Source organism: Tamandua tetradactyla, chromosome 6 (assembly GCF_023851605.1).
Source record: "Tamandua tetradactyla isolate mTamTet1 chromosome 6, mTamTet1.pri, whole genome shotgun sequence".
Lineage (NCBI taxonomy): Eukaryota > Metazoa > Chordata > Mammalia > Pilosa > Myrmecophagidae > Tamandua > Tamandua tetradactyla.
In genome coordinates, this window is record NC_135332.1 from 53,324,211 (window position 1) to 53,340,353 (window position 16,143).

A 16,143-nucleotide genomic window follows, 5' to 3' on the forward strand; every position below is an offset into this window, starting at 1 on the left:
GTGATAGGACAGAGAATTTCTCAAGCCTTGGCCCTCCTATCAGGAAGGTGTTCTCAAGGCAAAGGCAGTGTGCAAGGTTTTCCCTGTCTTTCTAGGCCTGTGTCTTGTCCTGGGCTTTTGCTTATTAGTTGTTTTAGGGTTCTCCTGTTTACAGGAATTTGGTTGTCCCCTCTATTTCCCAGTAGACGGACCTCCCTCTCCTGGAGTGTTTGAAGCCAGCTAGACTTTGACTCAAACTGTTCGCCTCCGTAATTTCTTATACTCCTTTGGTTGCCTCAGGCTGCTTTTGCCTGGAGGGCAAATTCTGGAAGAAGAGTCATGCTAGAGAGAACTTTCCCAAGTCAGTCTTTCCCAGCTGAACTGGCCAGAACTCATGCAGACTAGCTCATGCACAAACTAGCTCCACAGTGTCCTGGGGAAGGGATCAGGAAGGGCACCAAGAGCTTCTTTCTCGGTTCTCCAAAGTTGAGCTTTCTTAGGGACATGAAAGATGTGAGTTATTAATAATGTTCAGGTGTAATAGTGGGTTCATGATTAAAAAATAAAAGAGAGATGAAGAAATGTATAAGGCATGCTCAGGGACCATGAGTAGAATGAGGATACTGGAACAAATAATTCCTATATGGTAGTAGGGGCAGATATGATTGGAACGTGGATTGTATTTGAATATGTTAGGACTTTGAACTGGGAAAGCACATAATGCAAGCTATATTTTAACTTAATTTTATAAATATGTATTGAGCATCACCATTGGTAATCCAATTATAATGTGATAAAAGCTGGTTTGGTGTTACAGAAGTATGAATGGAGAGGAGTGATCACAAACTTGTGCCAAAGAACAACAGACAATATTTAGTAGTCTATTTGATATAGAAGACAAAAGATAGGAAAAAGTCAGAGTTGACCCCAGAATCTCACTTGGGTGAGTGGTAAAATCAAAAAGATAGAGAGAAAAAAAATGAAGTAGATGCCACTTTGAGTTCAGCATAGGAAACCACTGTAAATTGTTCTACTGAGCTCAAAGATGCCTTTGATATACCTGGTTTTCCATACGGAAAAGTTGTCATGGGCTTCAGGTTGCTATAAGAGGAGAAATGAAAATGTCTCCTACAAATGAATGAACTTTTTTTTGTTAGTTTTTGGTTTTGTTTTTATGTTTTTTAGCTAAACTACACATTCAATTTCCAAAGCCACACCCTGGTCATGAAGTGAGGTTGTCTCCAAAACAGTTTCAGAAATACATAGAATTGGTTGTATCTGAACTCAGAGGCAATGAAGATCAAGTTCTGGAAAGTGTTGTGGAATTTCTGACAAATTCTTTAGAGAGGAGCCAGATTGAGAGTCTAAGAAGTCATGCCAGGCAGAAGTGGCTCCACCAAATCCAGCATGCTGCAGAGACCAGTGGGGTTTATCTGGAACCAGTGTACACTGAGACCTTTAAGGCCCTCACCCAGGTATGTTTTCTAAATGATCTATAAAAGGAAAAATTTACTCAAAGGGTGATATTCCATGGTTGCAAAGGTGGAGGACACTGAATTCTTCTAAAACATTGCAGGGTCCAATATATTACAATGACTTGAAGCCTAGGAGAGTACAACTAGAATGGTTGCAGTTTTGGCAAGGTAGAAATAGAAGAGGAAAGATACAAAAGAGAATTATATCTTGGGATTTCTAATTCATCAGTGCTGGTGTCAAATAAGCCTAGAATAGACATCGCATTGAAAAATACCAGTAAGGAGATGTGCAAGCAGTTTAAACTACTTTTACCTTGCATGATATTCTGGGAATCAGTTTAAAAGGGAACTATATTTAAATCTTAAAGTCATTATAAAGTAAAATCCAGCATTTACAATATATCACAGCACTGCCTAGAAACAGGCTGAGGTTATTACAGAATCCTGTCATTTAAAATACATGCCTACAGTCTTAGAGACCCCCAGCCTGCTGCTCCTGCCAGGCAGAAACAGCATGGCTGTCCTCTATACATATCACAATTCCATTGACCCATGGAGACTATGCTGTTATCTTGGCTAAATAGCAATGCTTGATTATTGAAATCATCTCCTGAATGGCTGAATTTTCCAATGTAATTGAAAATGGTGTGATCAAGAACTGGAGACCAGTCAAAGAGAAGAGGTATTAATCCAATTCGCTTCATAGATCTGTGGTATCCTATGAGAAATCTTACTACATTTTGTTAATTACTCTATAAACTTTGTAAATGGAAAAGGAGAGATAGAGACGTGAGAAAAAAGGCATGAAAGCAAATCCAAAGAATATAAAGAAAGAAGAGGCAAGTATCAAGGAATATGTCTCTCATGTCCCCACTTATGGACATACTCAATATATGTACTAACATATAATATTGTTAATAACATCATGATATTTTAGGTACAAAGAATTTTCATCATAAATAATAGTTGCAAAAAGTCAGTAATCTGGGGCCTCAAGAAGTCCTTTCCAGCTTCCAAGAAGCTGGGGATCTCTAAGACTGTAGGCATGTATTTTAAATGACAGGATTCTGTGATAACCTCAGCCTGTTTCTAGGCGGTGCTGTGATATATTGTAAATGCTGGATTCTACTTTATAATGACTTTAAGATTTAAAGTCATCTTTAAAATGACATAAATTGAATTTCATAGGCAAACTATGTTACAAATTCCTTGAGGTAATTTTTTACATTTACATCATAGTAGATGGTGAAGAAATATGAATGAAATGAAGACATCTTCTTGCCACAGTTCTCTAAAATAAATGCTTTTTAACCAAAGTCCAAACAATTTGACTATAGTTTAGAAAGATCCAAGTTTTAAGCCTCTATATTTGAACAGACTCAAAAGGGGTTTTGTTTTGTTTTGCTGAGTAAACCAGTCAAGTTAGCATAGAGCACACCCATTCCATTCACTAAGGCAAAGGTTTGAGGACAGCTGTAATGTCAGCCTTTCCCCCATTGCCCGGGAACAGCAATATCTGCATCTTTTATTCAGGAAAATAAAATTATTGATACCAGATCCATAAATCCATAAATTGGATCTGGTAATGAACAGAGACATTATTAGGGGAATAGCTCTTTGGCCATTGACAAATACATAATTAAATACATTTTGCCATAGGATGCTGAAGCCCATGGAAATAAGAAGATCAGTGCTCACATTTCCCTTTTAGAAGAAAACCTGCTACTGCCTGATAGAGGGAATGTTCTATTGAGGAACGTGGCTTGTACGTTAGATGATGCTCCATTTGTACTAAACAGAGTGCTCTACAGAGACATGGAAGGAATCAGGTAAGAACTTCTTAAAGAGGCTGGTTTTAGCCCTCTAAAAAAATAATTGCCTTTCTGAAATCAACTAAACTGATTTCACCTGAACATTGCTAGATTTACTCTTAAGCACTGATTCACCATCTTCTGGGTCCTCTTTTACATTTTTTCTGCTAAGATCTAAACTTGGTTTATAAATCTTTCTCCCAAGTCACAGTCTCCAAATTAATCATCTTATCTGAGTCCATGTCTCTGAACTATGTCAGGGACTGTGAATGGGAAATTGAACTGGTGTTCTGCATGATTTAATCTAAAGCCTCCCCCTGTACCTTTCCCCATCCTGGTATTCTTCAGCTTTACAGTAGTGGATGAAGGGAAGCCAATCCACGTCCCCCAAGTTCAACACCATGGAAATATCTTCTTCTGGAACCGTTCCCGAAATAAGGATGATTATAATGGGTCACTCCTGGCTCTGCCTCTTCAGGATGCATATATGAGGATCTTTGGAGTCATTGCTGTTGACACCCTTAGAGATCCCCAGAAAATAAACATCTTCCTACCACATGAAATCAGATTCTATCAAGTAAGTCATAGTAGTATTCTTCAAGAGCAATGGTAGAGCGGCCCCTCCTAAACTTTGAAAGTGAAACCTAAAAACAGTTAAGAGTAAACTGTGGAAATATACAGTGTCATCATACTTGTCACACTGCCCTGTGTATGTAGATGAGTCTTTGGAGAGATTCCCCATAATTCATGGAGGGAATCTGAGCCTTAGTTGCACATCCATGCCTCTGCCTCTCTAGGAAGATTGTTAACATGTGTACCATAATATTGATGATAGGAATAGCATTTTAGGTTGGAGAATAGAAATTTGACTATTAGACCACTAAGACCCACAAAGTAGAAATGAACTTTTAAGAGAGATATATTTATGTTCTATAATAGTGGTAACTAGAAATGCCTTGCTCTTTCCACAAATGCTGCTAAATATGATATGCATCCCCCATTGCTCTTGATTTCTGTGTAATAATTTTTAAGAATGATGAATGAAGGAAAATATCTAAATGTTTCTCAAGAATCTGTGTTTTCGTGGTCTACAGATAATAGTGTAATTATAATATTCTTTCATCAATTATAGCAAAGGTAGCACTCTAATGCAAAGTGTTAATAATGTGGTAGGTTTATGGGAATGCTGTGGTTTTTTTTTTACATAACTTTTCTGTAAACCTATAACTTCTCTAATCAAAAACAATTGTTTTTTTAAAAAAAAGAATCCGTGTTTTCAAAATAGATCACAAAAAGAATTGGCACTTTTAAGACTACGAAATAGCTGGAACGTTTCTAAAGCATTTTTATTTTGTTTTATTAATAGAAAGTGTAATGAAGGAAACCTGAAAGCCTTTATAGAGGCAGTAGATTATGGGATAAAGCAGCAAGCCAGGAACTTACCTCGCAATTAATTTGTTCCTCTGTAAACCCTTAACTCTTCATGTTTGTTCACCATTATTTTTCACTTTCTCATTCCACTTACTGTGTGAATAACTAAGGAAAGTAGTAGAATCTCTTTCTCTGGATATCTTTCTAATAATAACATTCGTTTTCATCTGACATGAGAGTGGTGTGAAAATATTAAGAAGCAAAATGGAGAAGTATGGCATTATCAGCAGGTGAACTATATAAAATCTTGTTGGAGAAATGCCGCAATGAATTATAAGTTGATTTTCTGTCCCTTAGAGGTAAAGTCTCCTGGGGTTACCCTTAAATGCTTTGGAATTCTGACATAAAATTGTATGATTTTGAAAAAATTGTGATTTCTTGAGCTTCTTGACAAAAAGATCATAGGGGTTCTAAAGACTTTCCATGCTTCTCTGTATAATAGGTCTCATTATGCCTGGAGGAGGCATTCTACAGACTTTGGGACCAAACACATTGTGTTCTGCTGCTCTGATAACAGTAGCCGTGTAAAGATGCAGCAGATCAGGGCAGCTTCTATCCATCTGCCTGAGGCTGGAACTAGTTCTTGATTTTTTAACATCGTTTTGTTGGGGTTTTTTTTCCAAGTTTATTTTTTTCTGATACTATTCTCTGGTAGCAAATATCACAAATTCTACTGGATGATTATCACAAAGTATAATAGACTTTGTGGCTCTTACAATAGATCTCTCCTTACACCTTTGATTTCTTGGTGATCTTTTTTCATAGTAGAATCTGGAATATTGCCTTTTGAGAACTGATGAATACTTTGTAGGAATTAGATGATTGTTAACTAAAAAGATAATCTAATGAAGCAATTATTATTTTGTTTTAAAAATGTGCCAGAACACACTGCTCTAATGCAATGATAGATCTGAAAGATGCAACTTCTGACTCTTATTAGTACACATTGACTCTCATTCTGGTTGGATTTAAGGAAAAGCCAGTTTTTATTATTTGTCTCTACAGGGTGTTGCCAGTGTCTTTAGCACTGCCTACCACTATGTCCACAGCCGGGAGCACATCCTGCATGTTGTGATCACAGGCATCGGCTGGTTGAACAGCTTCACACCCAGCATCCACACTGTCACCACCTACTTCGTTGAGCCTGGCCCAGACCAGGTAGGCAAGGCTGGGCAGTTTTATGCATTCCAGAGTAACAGAATTTTTAGATGTTATTGTCTTGTTAATATATATTTTTTTCTTGTTAATGTTTTTTAACCATTTTCAATTGGTAGGCCAACAGAAGGCTTATTTCCCATGACCTCAGTTCAATACCCTTGGTTAACTCAGACTGCCTTAAGCAAAAGGGAGGAACTGATTGACCCATGACTCACATGAAGAAAGGGAAGGATCAAGTTGGCCTCCAGGATGATCAGATGCTGGGATATGATGCCATCTGGGTTCTCTCATGTTCTTTCTCTCCCATTTCTCATCTTTGCTTCCCTCTGTACATTGGCTTTGTCCACAGACAAGCCAGATGTTTAGTACCTGGAAAAGAAAAGAATCTTTCCTTCTTGTTTAATTTTGAATATCCAAGGGGGAAAAAAACCCTTTTTGACCCCAAGCCAGAGTTGAGAAGTTCCAGTAACTGGTAGCCCTAGCAAGAATTATGTGGTGAAGTGGGAAAGGATGAAATGCTGCTGTTTTTTAGGAAACGCACCGGTTATATCATACCAATCACAAAACAGCTCCCTGTTTATAATGTAATGAATTCTTGGTGAATATTTGCTTTACTTTTTTACACTTAACTTTGTGTTATGATTTAGTGGAAATGTGTCTTTCTTTCAAGAAGGCTAACCAACTCTTTGTGAGGTGCGTGGCCTTGGTTGTCTCTCAGTTCCTTGGCTGGTCCTCTGCTAATGCCTCTGCCCTACCCTCACAGCTCCTTCATTTTGCTGCTTGCTGCTGGGTTCCTGCTTCCCTCCAACAGCAGCTGGGGCAGGCTGACACGTCCTTGGCCAACAAAGGCAGACACTGAACTGACATACAGTGGGTCCGGGGAAAATTCAGTGTAGCCGGTGTGCCCTCCCCCACCTCCTTGCCCATAAGCACCCTTTCTGACTTTAAGAGAAACAACATCTCGGACAATGTGGAGAAAGCCAAAGTCATTGTCCACAAGCAGTAAGCAGGAAACATGAGGCATGTAGTTTCGGAAACAGACACCACAGACAAGGCTGCAGAGGTCAAGGTTCATCTGACCTGGGGCCATCAATCCCACGGAGGAGGAAGGGGTGGTCATGGCTGGGCAGAGACTAGGATGCCTGTCCACGGCCACAGGCAGGGGTTTGTCCTAGGTGGAAGTCACTACGGTGAGGTTTTGGTGTTAAAAATGGCTGAGAATAACTATAGAAATAACTTTTTTCAACCACCCCACTGTGGTCACTCCCCTAAGACTCCCTCTTCCCCTTCCTCTCTGTTATCCCTCTCCTGTAGCCCCTCCAGATCCACTCCCCACTCTTCTCCAGCCTGCCTTGTGCCTCATGAAGTTGACAGCATCTATGGATGCCTTAGCCCTCTAACTTCTGCTTAAATTTATCTAATAAGAAGCATTATCTCATTTGTTATTCTTAAGACCACCTCAAATTTAAATGCTACCTTATTGTACATTTAAAGTGTATTATAACAGTGTGGTAGTTAATAAAACACTAATTTTTTTCTTTAAAAAAAAAAGGACTATCTTAGTTTCCTAGGGCTGCCATAACAAAATACCGCAAACTGGGTTACTTAAAACAACAACAATTTATTGTTCCACAGTTCCGGAGCTAGTAGTCCAAAATCAATGTTTCAGGAGGGGCATGCTTCCTCTGAAGTCTGTAGGGTTCTGGAGGTGGCTTGGCAGCAATCCATGGCTTTGGCTTGTGGCATAACGCAATCTCTTCTGTCTCCTACTGTGTCCAAATTTCTTCTTCTTATAAGAATACCAATCATATTAGATTTGGAAGCACCCTAATCCACTTTGGCCTCATCTTAATAACATCTTTAAAGATTCCTATTTCCACATTCACTCCTGGGACTCAGGGTTAGGACTTGAACATATGTTTTGGAGGAACACAATTCAATCCAAAACAGGTACTAACAAGAAATTGGAAGGCAGAGAAAAGTGAAGCTGGAGTATTCATGCTTCTGGCTCCCTGCCAAGTTGCTGTGGTTCAGCTGTATTGCTCTATTAAAGGCTACTGCATATTTTGTACATTAGCTCTCTCCACACAGTTATCCTGCTAAGTCCAGGTTCTGGCAATTGCTTCCTCCACTCACCTCTTCAGGCTAAGGGTGGTAACAGCTTCCTGATGTTACTCACCCTGGGATTCTAAATGCTACCCACATTTTCCTAAGTAGCCCCCTTATTAAATACCCTCAAATTACCTAATTCCTTCTGGCACCCTGACTGATACAATTATTAAGTAGATTCTGAGACACCCCAATTTCATGTAATTCCCATGACCCTATAAGGTAAGAGTCATGGGAGAAAAAGAATTCTGTTGGCAAAAACCTAGAGAAGGGAAAACAGGAGATTCACATTCTCTTTGGTATGAATCTCAGGTTATTTTAGTTTAGCACCCCAAAGTACCAATGTCAATTACTTCTTTGGAATACAAATCTTGTTAAACAGGTAATTGTGATAGGCAGAATAATGTCCCAGCAAACACATCCATGCCCTAATTCCCAGAACACGTGAATAGTGTTACCTTATATGGCTAAAGGAATTTTGCAGATGTGATTAAGATTAAGGACTTTGAAAGGGGAATTATCCTGGATTATTTGAGTAAACCCAATCTCATCACATGAGTCCTTAAAAGCTGAGGACCTTTCCTGGCTGCGGTTGCTGAGAGAATGGATGATGAAAGAAGACTCAGAGAGATGGCATGTTACATTCAACACCACACTGCTGGTTCTAAAATGTAGGGTGCTCTGTGCGAAGAGCAGAGAGAGGTCTTTAGTTAAAAGTGATCCCCAGCTGACATCCAGCAAGGAAACCAAGTAGCTAACACATGTGCCTTGTTTGCTATCTTAAACCATATTAACATAGGATTTTGATAAAACAAAAGCCAGAGATTAACCAGCTATTTCTACTTTTCACCTCATCACATTCTTCTTCTAAGGCAAGGAACAGGAACAGACTTTCTGCTTGAGTGAGAAAGAAGAGGAAGGGGAGACTATCAAGAGCAGGAAAAATACAATATTGCAGTTAGTGTTTCACATCCCACCATAAAAAAAAAAAAAAAAAAAACAGGTTTTTTTTAATCGATGCCCTAAAAATTTCTGTAACTTTGTCCAGAACATTTTTCCCACTTTGCCCCATTTTCCTTAGGTTTTATGTAAGGCAAACTACATAACTTTACTAAGGGACATAAAATGTTTTTATAAATTATAAAGGCATATCATAATTTTTTTCCAAAGAAAAGACCACTTTTAAAGATATCATTTTTTCTGAAAATTATTTGTAGATTTAACAAAATTCCAAGAAAAATGCCAACTTGATTTTTTAAAAAACTTGACCAAATAATTCTAATCTTCATCTGGAGAAAGAATAAATGCATGAAAACTGCTAAGAAAATAATGGATGAGAAGGAATTGAGTATATACTGGAGGATTGCTAACCTATACCAAAGGTTCAAAAATTAAAGAAAGATCGATACATTGACTATATAAAAATGCAGAATTTTCTTACATCAAAAACTATAAATAAAATTAAATTTCTAATGACAAGCAGGGGGGCAGAAAATTGCCACATATCTGGCAACAGCATTACATATATCAATGAGACAAGAAAGCAAACATTCCAAAAATAAAATATGCAAAGGACATAGCAGCTATTAAAAAACAAGAAGAAAGCAATCTCATGCAAATGGTCAATAAATATACAAAAACTCAATTTTTCTCATAATGAAATAAATACACAATTAAGTAAAAGATAACTAAATTGGCAGATATTTTTCAAACTGTAATTCGAAATGTCTGTTAGACATCTAAGTGGAGATAATGATTAGGCAATTGGGTATATGAGCTTAGTTAGCAGCGAGAAATCCAGGCTAGCAAATAAATGGTATTTTAAATGGTCATGAGACTGGACAGAGTGAGGACAAAAAAGAAAGTCTGAAGACTGAGCCCTGGGGTACTCGAGATGTTTAATATCATTGTGGCTTAAAATTCTATTGACTGGGACCCACAGTATGAAAAACATTACATCCTGACCCCATTACACTCACGCGTGCGTGCACACACACACATACACAGTCATTTGAAACAAGTTTTACAAAACAATATCTACTTTTGCTACGTTTTCTGATATTTCTATTCCATTTTATTTCATTCTTTCATTAAAAAAATGTTTGTCTAAAGAGAAAACAGCAAGAAATGGATAAGTACTAAAGATAAATAATGTGTAATGAGAAGGTAAGAAGGATTAGATATTGGAAAGATAAGGGGTAGAAATAACAAGCAAGTAGCAGAAGGCAGAAAGGGAAAAGATACAATTGTTGCATTTTCTCTGAGTAGTTTCCTAGGAAATGTATTGTCTCTTGGCCTAACTAAAAGCAACAGAAAAACAAACTTATTTGCTGGCATATTATTATGTATCCTACATTTTCTATTTTATGCTTCTGTTCTAACAGCAGAAATAGTCAATTTTGATAATTTTTTGGAAAAAAACAGGAGAGGGATTGTTTAGTTTTGACCCCTGAAAATGCAGTCAGGGTGAGATTTAAAAAAAAAATCAGATCAGTCTAGTATGTGTGACACCCAGTAACAAAACATGGAAGAAATAAATTGGGAAAGAAATTAGAAACCCCTTTGCCAATGTGGGATAATCTTTAGTTTTGTTGAAAACATTTTTCATTTAAAATCTTAGTAGAACACTTGGAGTATTCTTGAGTCTTGAGTGGAGAGATCAGAGAAAGTTTCATATTACAAAGCAATTCATCTTCCAAGCCCAACTGTTCAGCATGAAGACCCTATGGATCCTATTATCATGATTTCCCTAGTAATCAAAGAATTATTTTTTTTTAAGTGGAGGGGCATAAAAGCCCTGCTTGGCTCCTCCCATTCCTACAGTTTAGTGTATTTTACAGAATATGTTAATATTACTTATACATAAACTAGTCTTTACAAAAAAATATTGTTTAAGACAAAATATTTTTAAAACCCACATGTAGGTTATGTTCTACAATATAAAAAAACTCTTAGAAGTTAGGGAGTTAAAGGAGTGGCAAGGAGAATGAGGAGTGTTTAATGACCTAGAAGGAGAACCAGAAGAAAGTGATATCCCAAAAGCCAAGTGAAGAAAGTTTATCAAGAAGGGAGTGGTGACTTCCGGGCCAAGCAATGTGCGTGTTTTAGTTCGTCCTCCAGAAAAACTAGTAAATAATCAGAAACAATACAGAACAGCTCCTGGGGCCACATCAGTGACTGGACACACAGCGTACCCCAGTCTGGACCAGCAGGACCGGCTGCGAGCCTCCCCAGAACTGTGAGTTCCCCAAGCCGTGGCGGCTGGCGCCCCTCCCCCATGGCTGCTTCCCAGAGGGGAAAGGAAAGAGACTTTACCAGCAGCAGGGGCTGAGTCCAACCAAATGCCAATTTTGGAATTAATTAACAAATTCTGACTACTAAAAATAGGCCACCAACTCAGGTGAACCTGGTCAAAGCAGAGGTTGCTCATTTTTGCCCCAGTGCCAAGGGGGCAGGGCTGACGGAAAAAGGAATAAAAGGAAGAAAACAGATGTTTTTGTGGCTGTGTTTCCACAAAGGCTTGACTGCCTTTGGATACAGTGGCAGGGCTCCTCAGATTGCAACTGCCCCAGGCATAGGCAGAAACAAACTTGTTTTGAGGGCTTGTCTGGAAACTGTGCCTTCCCCAGGGGAGGGGTGAACCCCAACTCAGGTGGAATTCCTCTCTCAAAGAATTCAGACACCAGGGCTTGGTAATTTGAAGCCATTAAAACCAGCCTACAACCTCTCCTCTGTCTCCACCATGCCCCCAGCCAAAGTTAAAGGTAACGCATCATCTTATGCTGGTGGGACCTGCAGGCAGACAAGCACCACATACTGGGCAGGATAAGAAAAACAGAGCCCAGAGACTTCACAGGAAAGTCTGTCAACCTGCTGGGTCTCACCCTCAGGGAAAACTGATGCAGGTGACCCTTTCCTCCTGATAGGAGGCCAGTTTGGTCTGGGAAAATCCAGCTGGGGTCTATAATACCTACGTAGACCCTCCTCAGGGTGAGGGGGAAAAGGCACCATACAACCAGGGCAAGAAACAAGAAAACAAGAACTGAAAAATTCTCCTCTGTTAAACAAAACCTAAGCTAGAGGTCCAGAAAAATCTAAACTGAATGTCAAAGAACAAATAGACAACAAATTCATCCAGCAAGAAAACCCTAGATAAAAGAAGTGAAAGCAATCTCCAGAATAAACTAATTAAGGTAATTAAATGCCTAGATGCCAGCAAAAAATGACAAATCACACTAGGAAAATTGAAGATATGGCCCAGTCAAAAGGAACAAACCAACAATTCAAATAAGATACAGGAGCTGAAACATTTAATTCAGAATATATGAACAGACATGGAAAACCTCATCAAAAACCAAATCAATGAATTGAGGGAGGATATAAAGAAGGCAAGGAATGAACAAAAAGAAGAAATCGAAAATCTGAAAAAACAAACACAGAACTTATGGGAATGAAAGGCACAGTAGAAGAGATGAAAACAACAATGGAAACCTACAATGGTAGATTTCGAGAGGCAGAACATAGGATTAGTGAACTGGAGGACGGAACATCTGAAATCCTTCAGGCAAAAGAAACTATAGGGAAAAAAATGGAAAGAAATGAGCAGGGACTCAGGGAATTGAAGGACAATATGAAGTGCACAAATATACGTGTTGTGGGTGTCCCAGGAGAAGAGAAGTGAAAAGGAGGAGAAAAACTAATGGAGGAAATTATCACTGAAAATTTCCCAACTCTTATGAAGGACTTAAAATTACAGATCCAAGAAGTGCAGCATACCCCAAAGAGAATAGATCCAAATAGACATACTCCAAGACACTTACTAATCAGAATGTCAGAGGTCAAAGAGAAAGAGAGAATCTTGAAAGCAGCAAAAGAAAAGCAATCCATCACATACAAGGGAAGCCAAATAAGACTATGTATAGATTTCTCAACAGAAACCATGGAGGCAAAAAGACAGTGGGATGATATATTTAAATTATTAAAAGAGAAAAAGTGCCAACCAAGAATTCTATATCCAGCCAAACTGTCCTTCAAAAATGAGGGAGAAATTAAAACATTTTCAGACAAAAAATCACTGAGAGAATTCGTGACCAAGAGAGCAGCTCTGCAAGAAATACTAAAGGGAGCACTAGAGACAGATACGAAGGCAGAAGAGAGAGGTGTGGTGAAGAGCATAGAAAGGAAGACTATGAGTAAAGGTAAAAAGAAGGAAAATTAGAAGGACATATAAAAGCCAAAAGGCAAAATGGTAGAGGAGGGTATTTTGACTAGTGCATTTCCTAATGTAACTTATGTAGATAGCTTGGTTGAACGACATAAGTACATGGAACCTTGGGTAGAATATGAGATTCTGTTGGTTTGTCCAGTGTGATGCCCTGATGAATCCTAGAGTGATTTGATCAGTGAGCGGAAAAGTGTTGCAAAGTCCCCTTTGGGGAATGGAGAGAACGGGGGAAAATTCAACCTCCCCAAGTTGAATTCTTGATATTCTCACAAGCAGTGTGGACAACCAAAGCTATAGGCTGAGACCCCAGTCTTGGGGTTTGTTCATATGAAACTTAACCCCACAAAGGATAGGTCAAGCCTACTTAAAATTAGGCCTAAGACTCACCACCTAGAGAACCTCTTCTGTTGCTCAGATGTGGCCTCTCTCTCCAGCCAACACAACAAGAAAACTCACCACCCTTCCCCTGTCTATGTGGGACATGACTCCCATGGGTGTGGACCTTCCTGGCAGCGTGGGACAGAAATCCGAGAATGAGCTGGGACTCAGCATCAAGGGATTGAGAAAAACTCTAGAATGAGCTGAGACCCAGCATCAAGGGATTGAGAAAAACTCTAGAATGAGCTGAGACCCAGCATCAAGGGATTGAGAAAACCTTCTCGATCAAAAGGGGGAAGAGTGAAATGAGACAAAGTGTCAATGGCTGAGAGATTCCAAACAGAGTCGAGAGGTTATCCTGGAGGTTATTCTTACTCATTAAGTTGATGTCACCTTGTTATCCAAGAGGAAAGGTAGAGGCTGGAAGGAAATGACTGAAAATGTAGAGCTGTGTTCCAGTAGCCATGTTTCTTGATGATGATTGTATAATGGTGTAGCTTTCACAGTGTGACTGTGTGATTGTGAAAACCATGTGTCTTATGCTCCTTTTATCTACCTTGTCAACAGATGAGTAGAACATATGGAATAAAAATAAATAATAGGGGGAACAAATGTTAAAATAAAAAAAAAGAAGGGAGTGATTTACTACAGTGAATAATGCTGCTAAGAGGTAGGGTGAGATGAGGACTGGGGAATGACTGATAGACTTCAAAATGACAGAGTCACTAGTAACTAGACAATAGCAGTTTTGAGGAAGTGATGAGGACAAAAGTCTCTCTGAATTTTATTTTTATTCTGCTTATTTTCTTTGGGCTTTTCTGCATTTTTCAAATTTTTATGCAATGTTATCAATATTATTTTATCACAATTATAAAAATAAGTTTGTGCATTTAAAGCAATCTTATTTTTTGAAATTTTCTTTTTTGGAACACCTTATTCTTTAATGGTAATGGATAAGTAAAATGTCACTATTCTAAAAGCTGGAGGTCTTCTAAACTTTTAAAAAATTTTTTCTACTTATGTGATCCCCAAAGCTTTACTAAGAATATGAAGTCTAATTAGTCCTCTCTACAATGAAACTTCTTCCTCTTTTCAAGGATTCAGACTATGTTTTACGCAATATGATGATTACAGGGTACCTGGGTCTAACAGAAATCCACACAAATCCCCCGACCGTCTTCAGGAAGTCATGCATCTTCAGGTATGAGCCACTTCTGTTTTGTTTTACTGCCAGGACATATTCCCTGATGCGGTGATAGATTGGAAAAAACACAGCTACTGCCTCTTATTAGTATACCTGACTCTCATTGTGATTGGTTGAAAAAAATTCCCATAGACATTCATCTTCATGGGATATATTAACTCCTTTACCCCCAAATCCTTTTTAAAAACAAATTTCATTTGTCTTTTATATTAAAATTGTTTTTTTTAAAGCATGACCATGTTTTATTTTCTATGATTTTCTTGTAAACATGGAATTCAACAAAAACCCAACATGAATTTGAACAATACACCCAATTCACTTATAAAAGCTTATCTGTTAATGTTAGCTTGCTTGTGAATGTGTGATTTAATATTTCAAGAAGACAGGCAGGAACAAAGGAGGAGAGGACACAGAGAAATGTCATCTTTAATAATGACTGGAAATGACTCTTACCTGTGGAATGCAAGGGACACTACTAAACTGTGGACAGATGCAAAACAGATCTAAACTGATAACTTACTTATTGTAAAAGAGATTGACCGCTTCCTAAGGGTAGTAGTTGAGCAAGTAGTAACCCTGTCTCAGACTAGTAGGTGATGTGACATTTAAGCCAATTAAGGTAATTAAACTTTAGTTTGGCCTCATTCTAAAATGCTCATTCAGTTTCAAGCTCTTTTCCACATAATTATTCCTTGTGCTGGTCAAGAGTTTTACAGGAGTCCCTGGATCACCCAGACTCAACCTTGGTTTCCATTGTGTAACTTAGAGCAGCTGTCTTTTGAGGGACTCTATTGACCTATTGACTTTATTAGTATACCTGAAAAATTTATTGTAATGCATCATTACCAGGGATATAAAGACACAAAGTCATGGCTTAGCAGCATGGAGGGGCAAGAACTATAATCTTACCTATGATTATGAGATTGATATTAGGAACTGTATCTTTTTGAAGCTATGCAAATCATGAACTTTTTTTAAATATCACAAAGAAATGTCAATATAGATGGGGAAAAGGAGTAAAGAGATTAAAAGAAACATGTCTATGCCTCACTAGAGAAAGAAGCAGCTACTATATTTCTATGAAAATCTTAGGTCCCTCACTGAAGCAAATGCCATCAATACCCTGTCCAGATCCCAGATACCTCTTATGCCAGTTGCTGCAGGTACAGTAATTTTCTTTGAAAGAATGCCCTTGAGTGATTAGAGCCCCTCACTGGGAATTATGTAAACACCCCCCCACCCCTACCCACACACACCTAGTAGCTTAGAGCCAGTGATTGACCAGTGCTAGCATTCAAAGGCCCCAATCTCTGGCCACAAGGTGGAACAGACTCAGTGATACAATTTAACTTCCAGAGCCTTAGGATCAGGTTG

The 16,143-nt window shown here is 38.5% G+C and overlaps 1 protein-coding gene across 7 annotated transcripts in view; it reads left to right on the forward strand.

Annotated features, from left to right (window-relative positions):
* Positions 1–16,143, forward strand: part of EFCAB5 (EF-hand calcium binding domain 5) — a 136,302-nt gene that overhangs the window by 107,054 nt on the left and 13,105 nt on the right. For all 7 annotated transcript variants that reach the window (XM_077165391.1, XM_077165390.1, XM_077165393.1 and 4 more), the window contains 5 exons: positions 1,165–1,454; positions 3,114–3,283; positions 3,614–3,842; positions 5,702–5,854; positions 14,663–14,766. In XM_077165391.1, the coding sequence (XP_077021506.1) occupies positions 1,165–1,454; positions 3,114–3,283; positions 3,614–3,842; positions 5,702–5,854; positions 14,663–14,766 (946 nt within the window). The remainder of the gene's footprint in view (positions 1–1,164; positions 1,455–3,113; positions 3,284–3,613; positions 3,843–5,701; positions 5,855–14,662; positions 14,767–16,143) is intronic.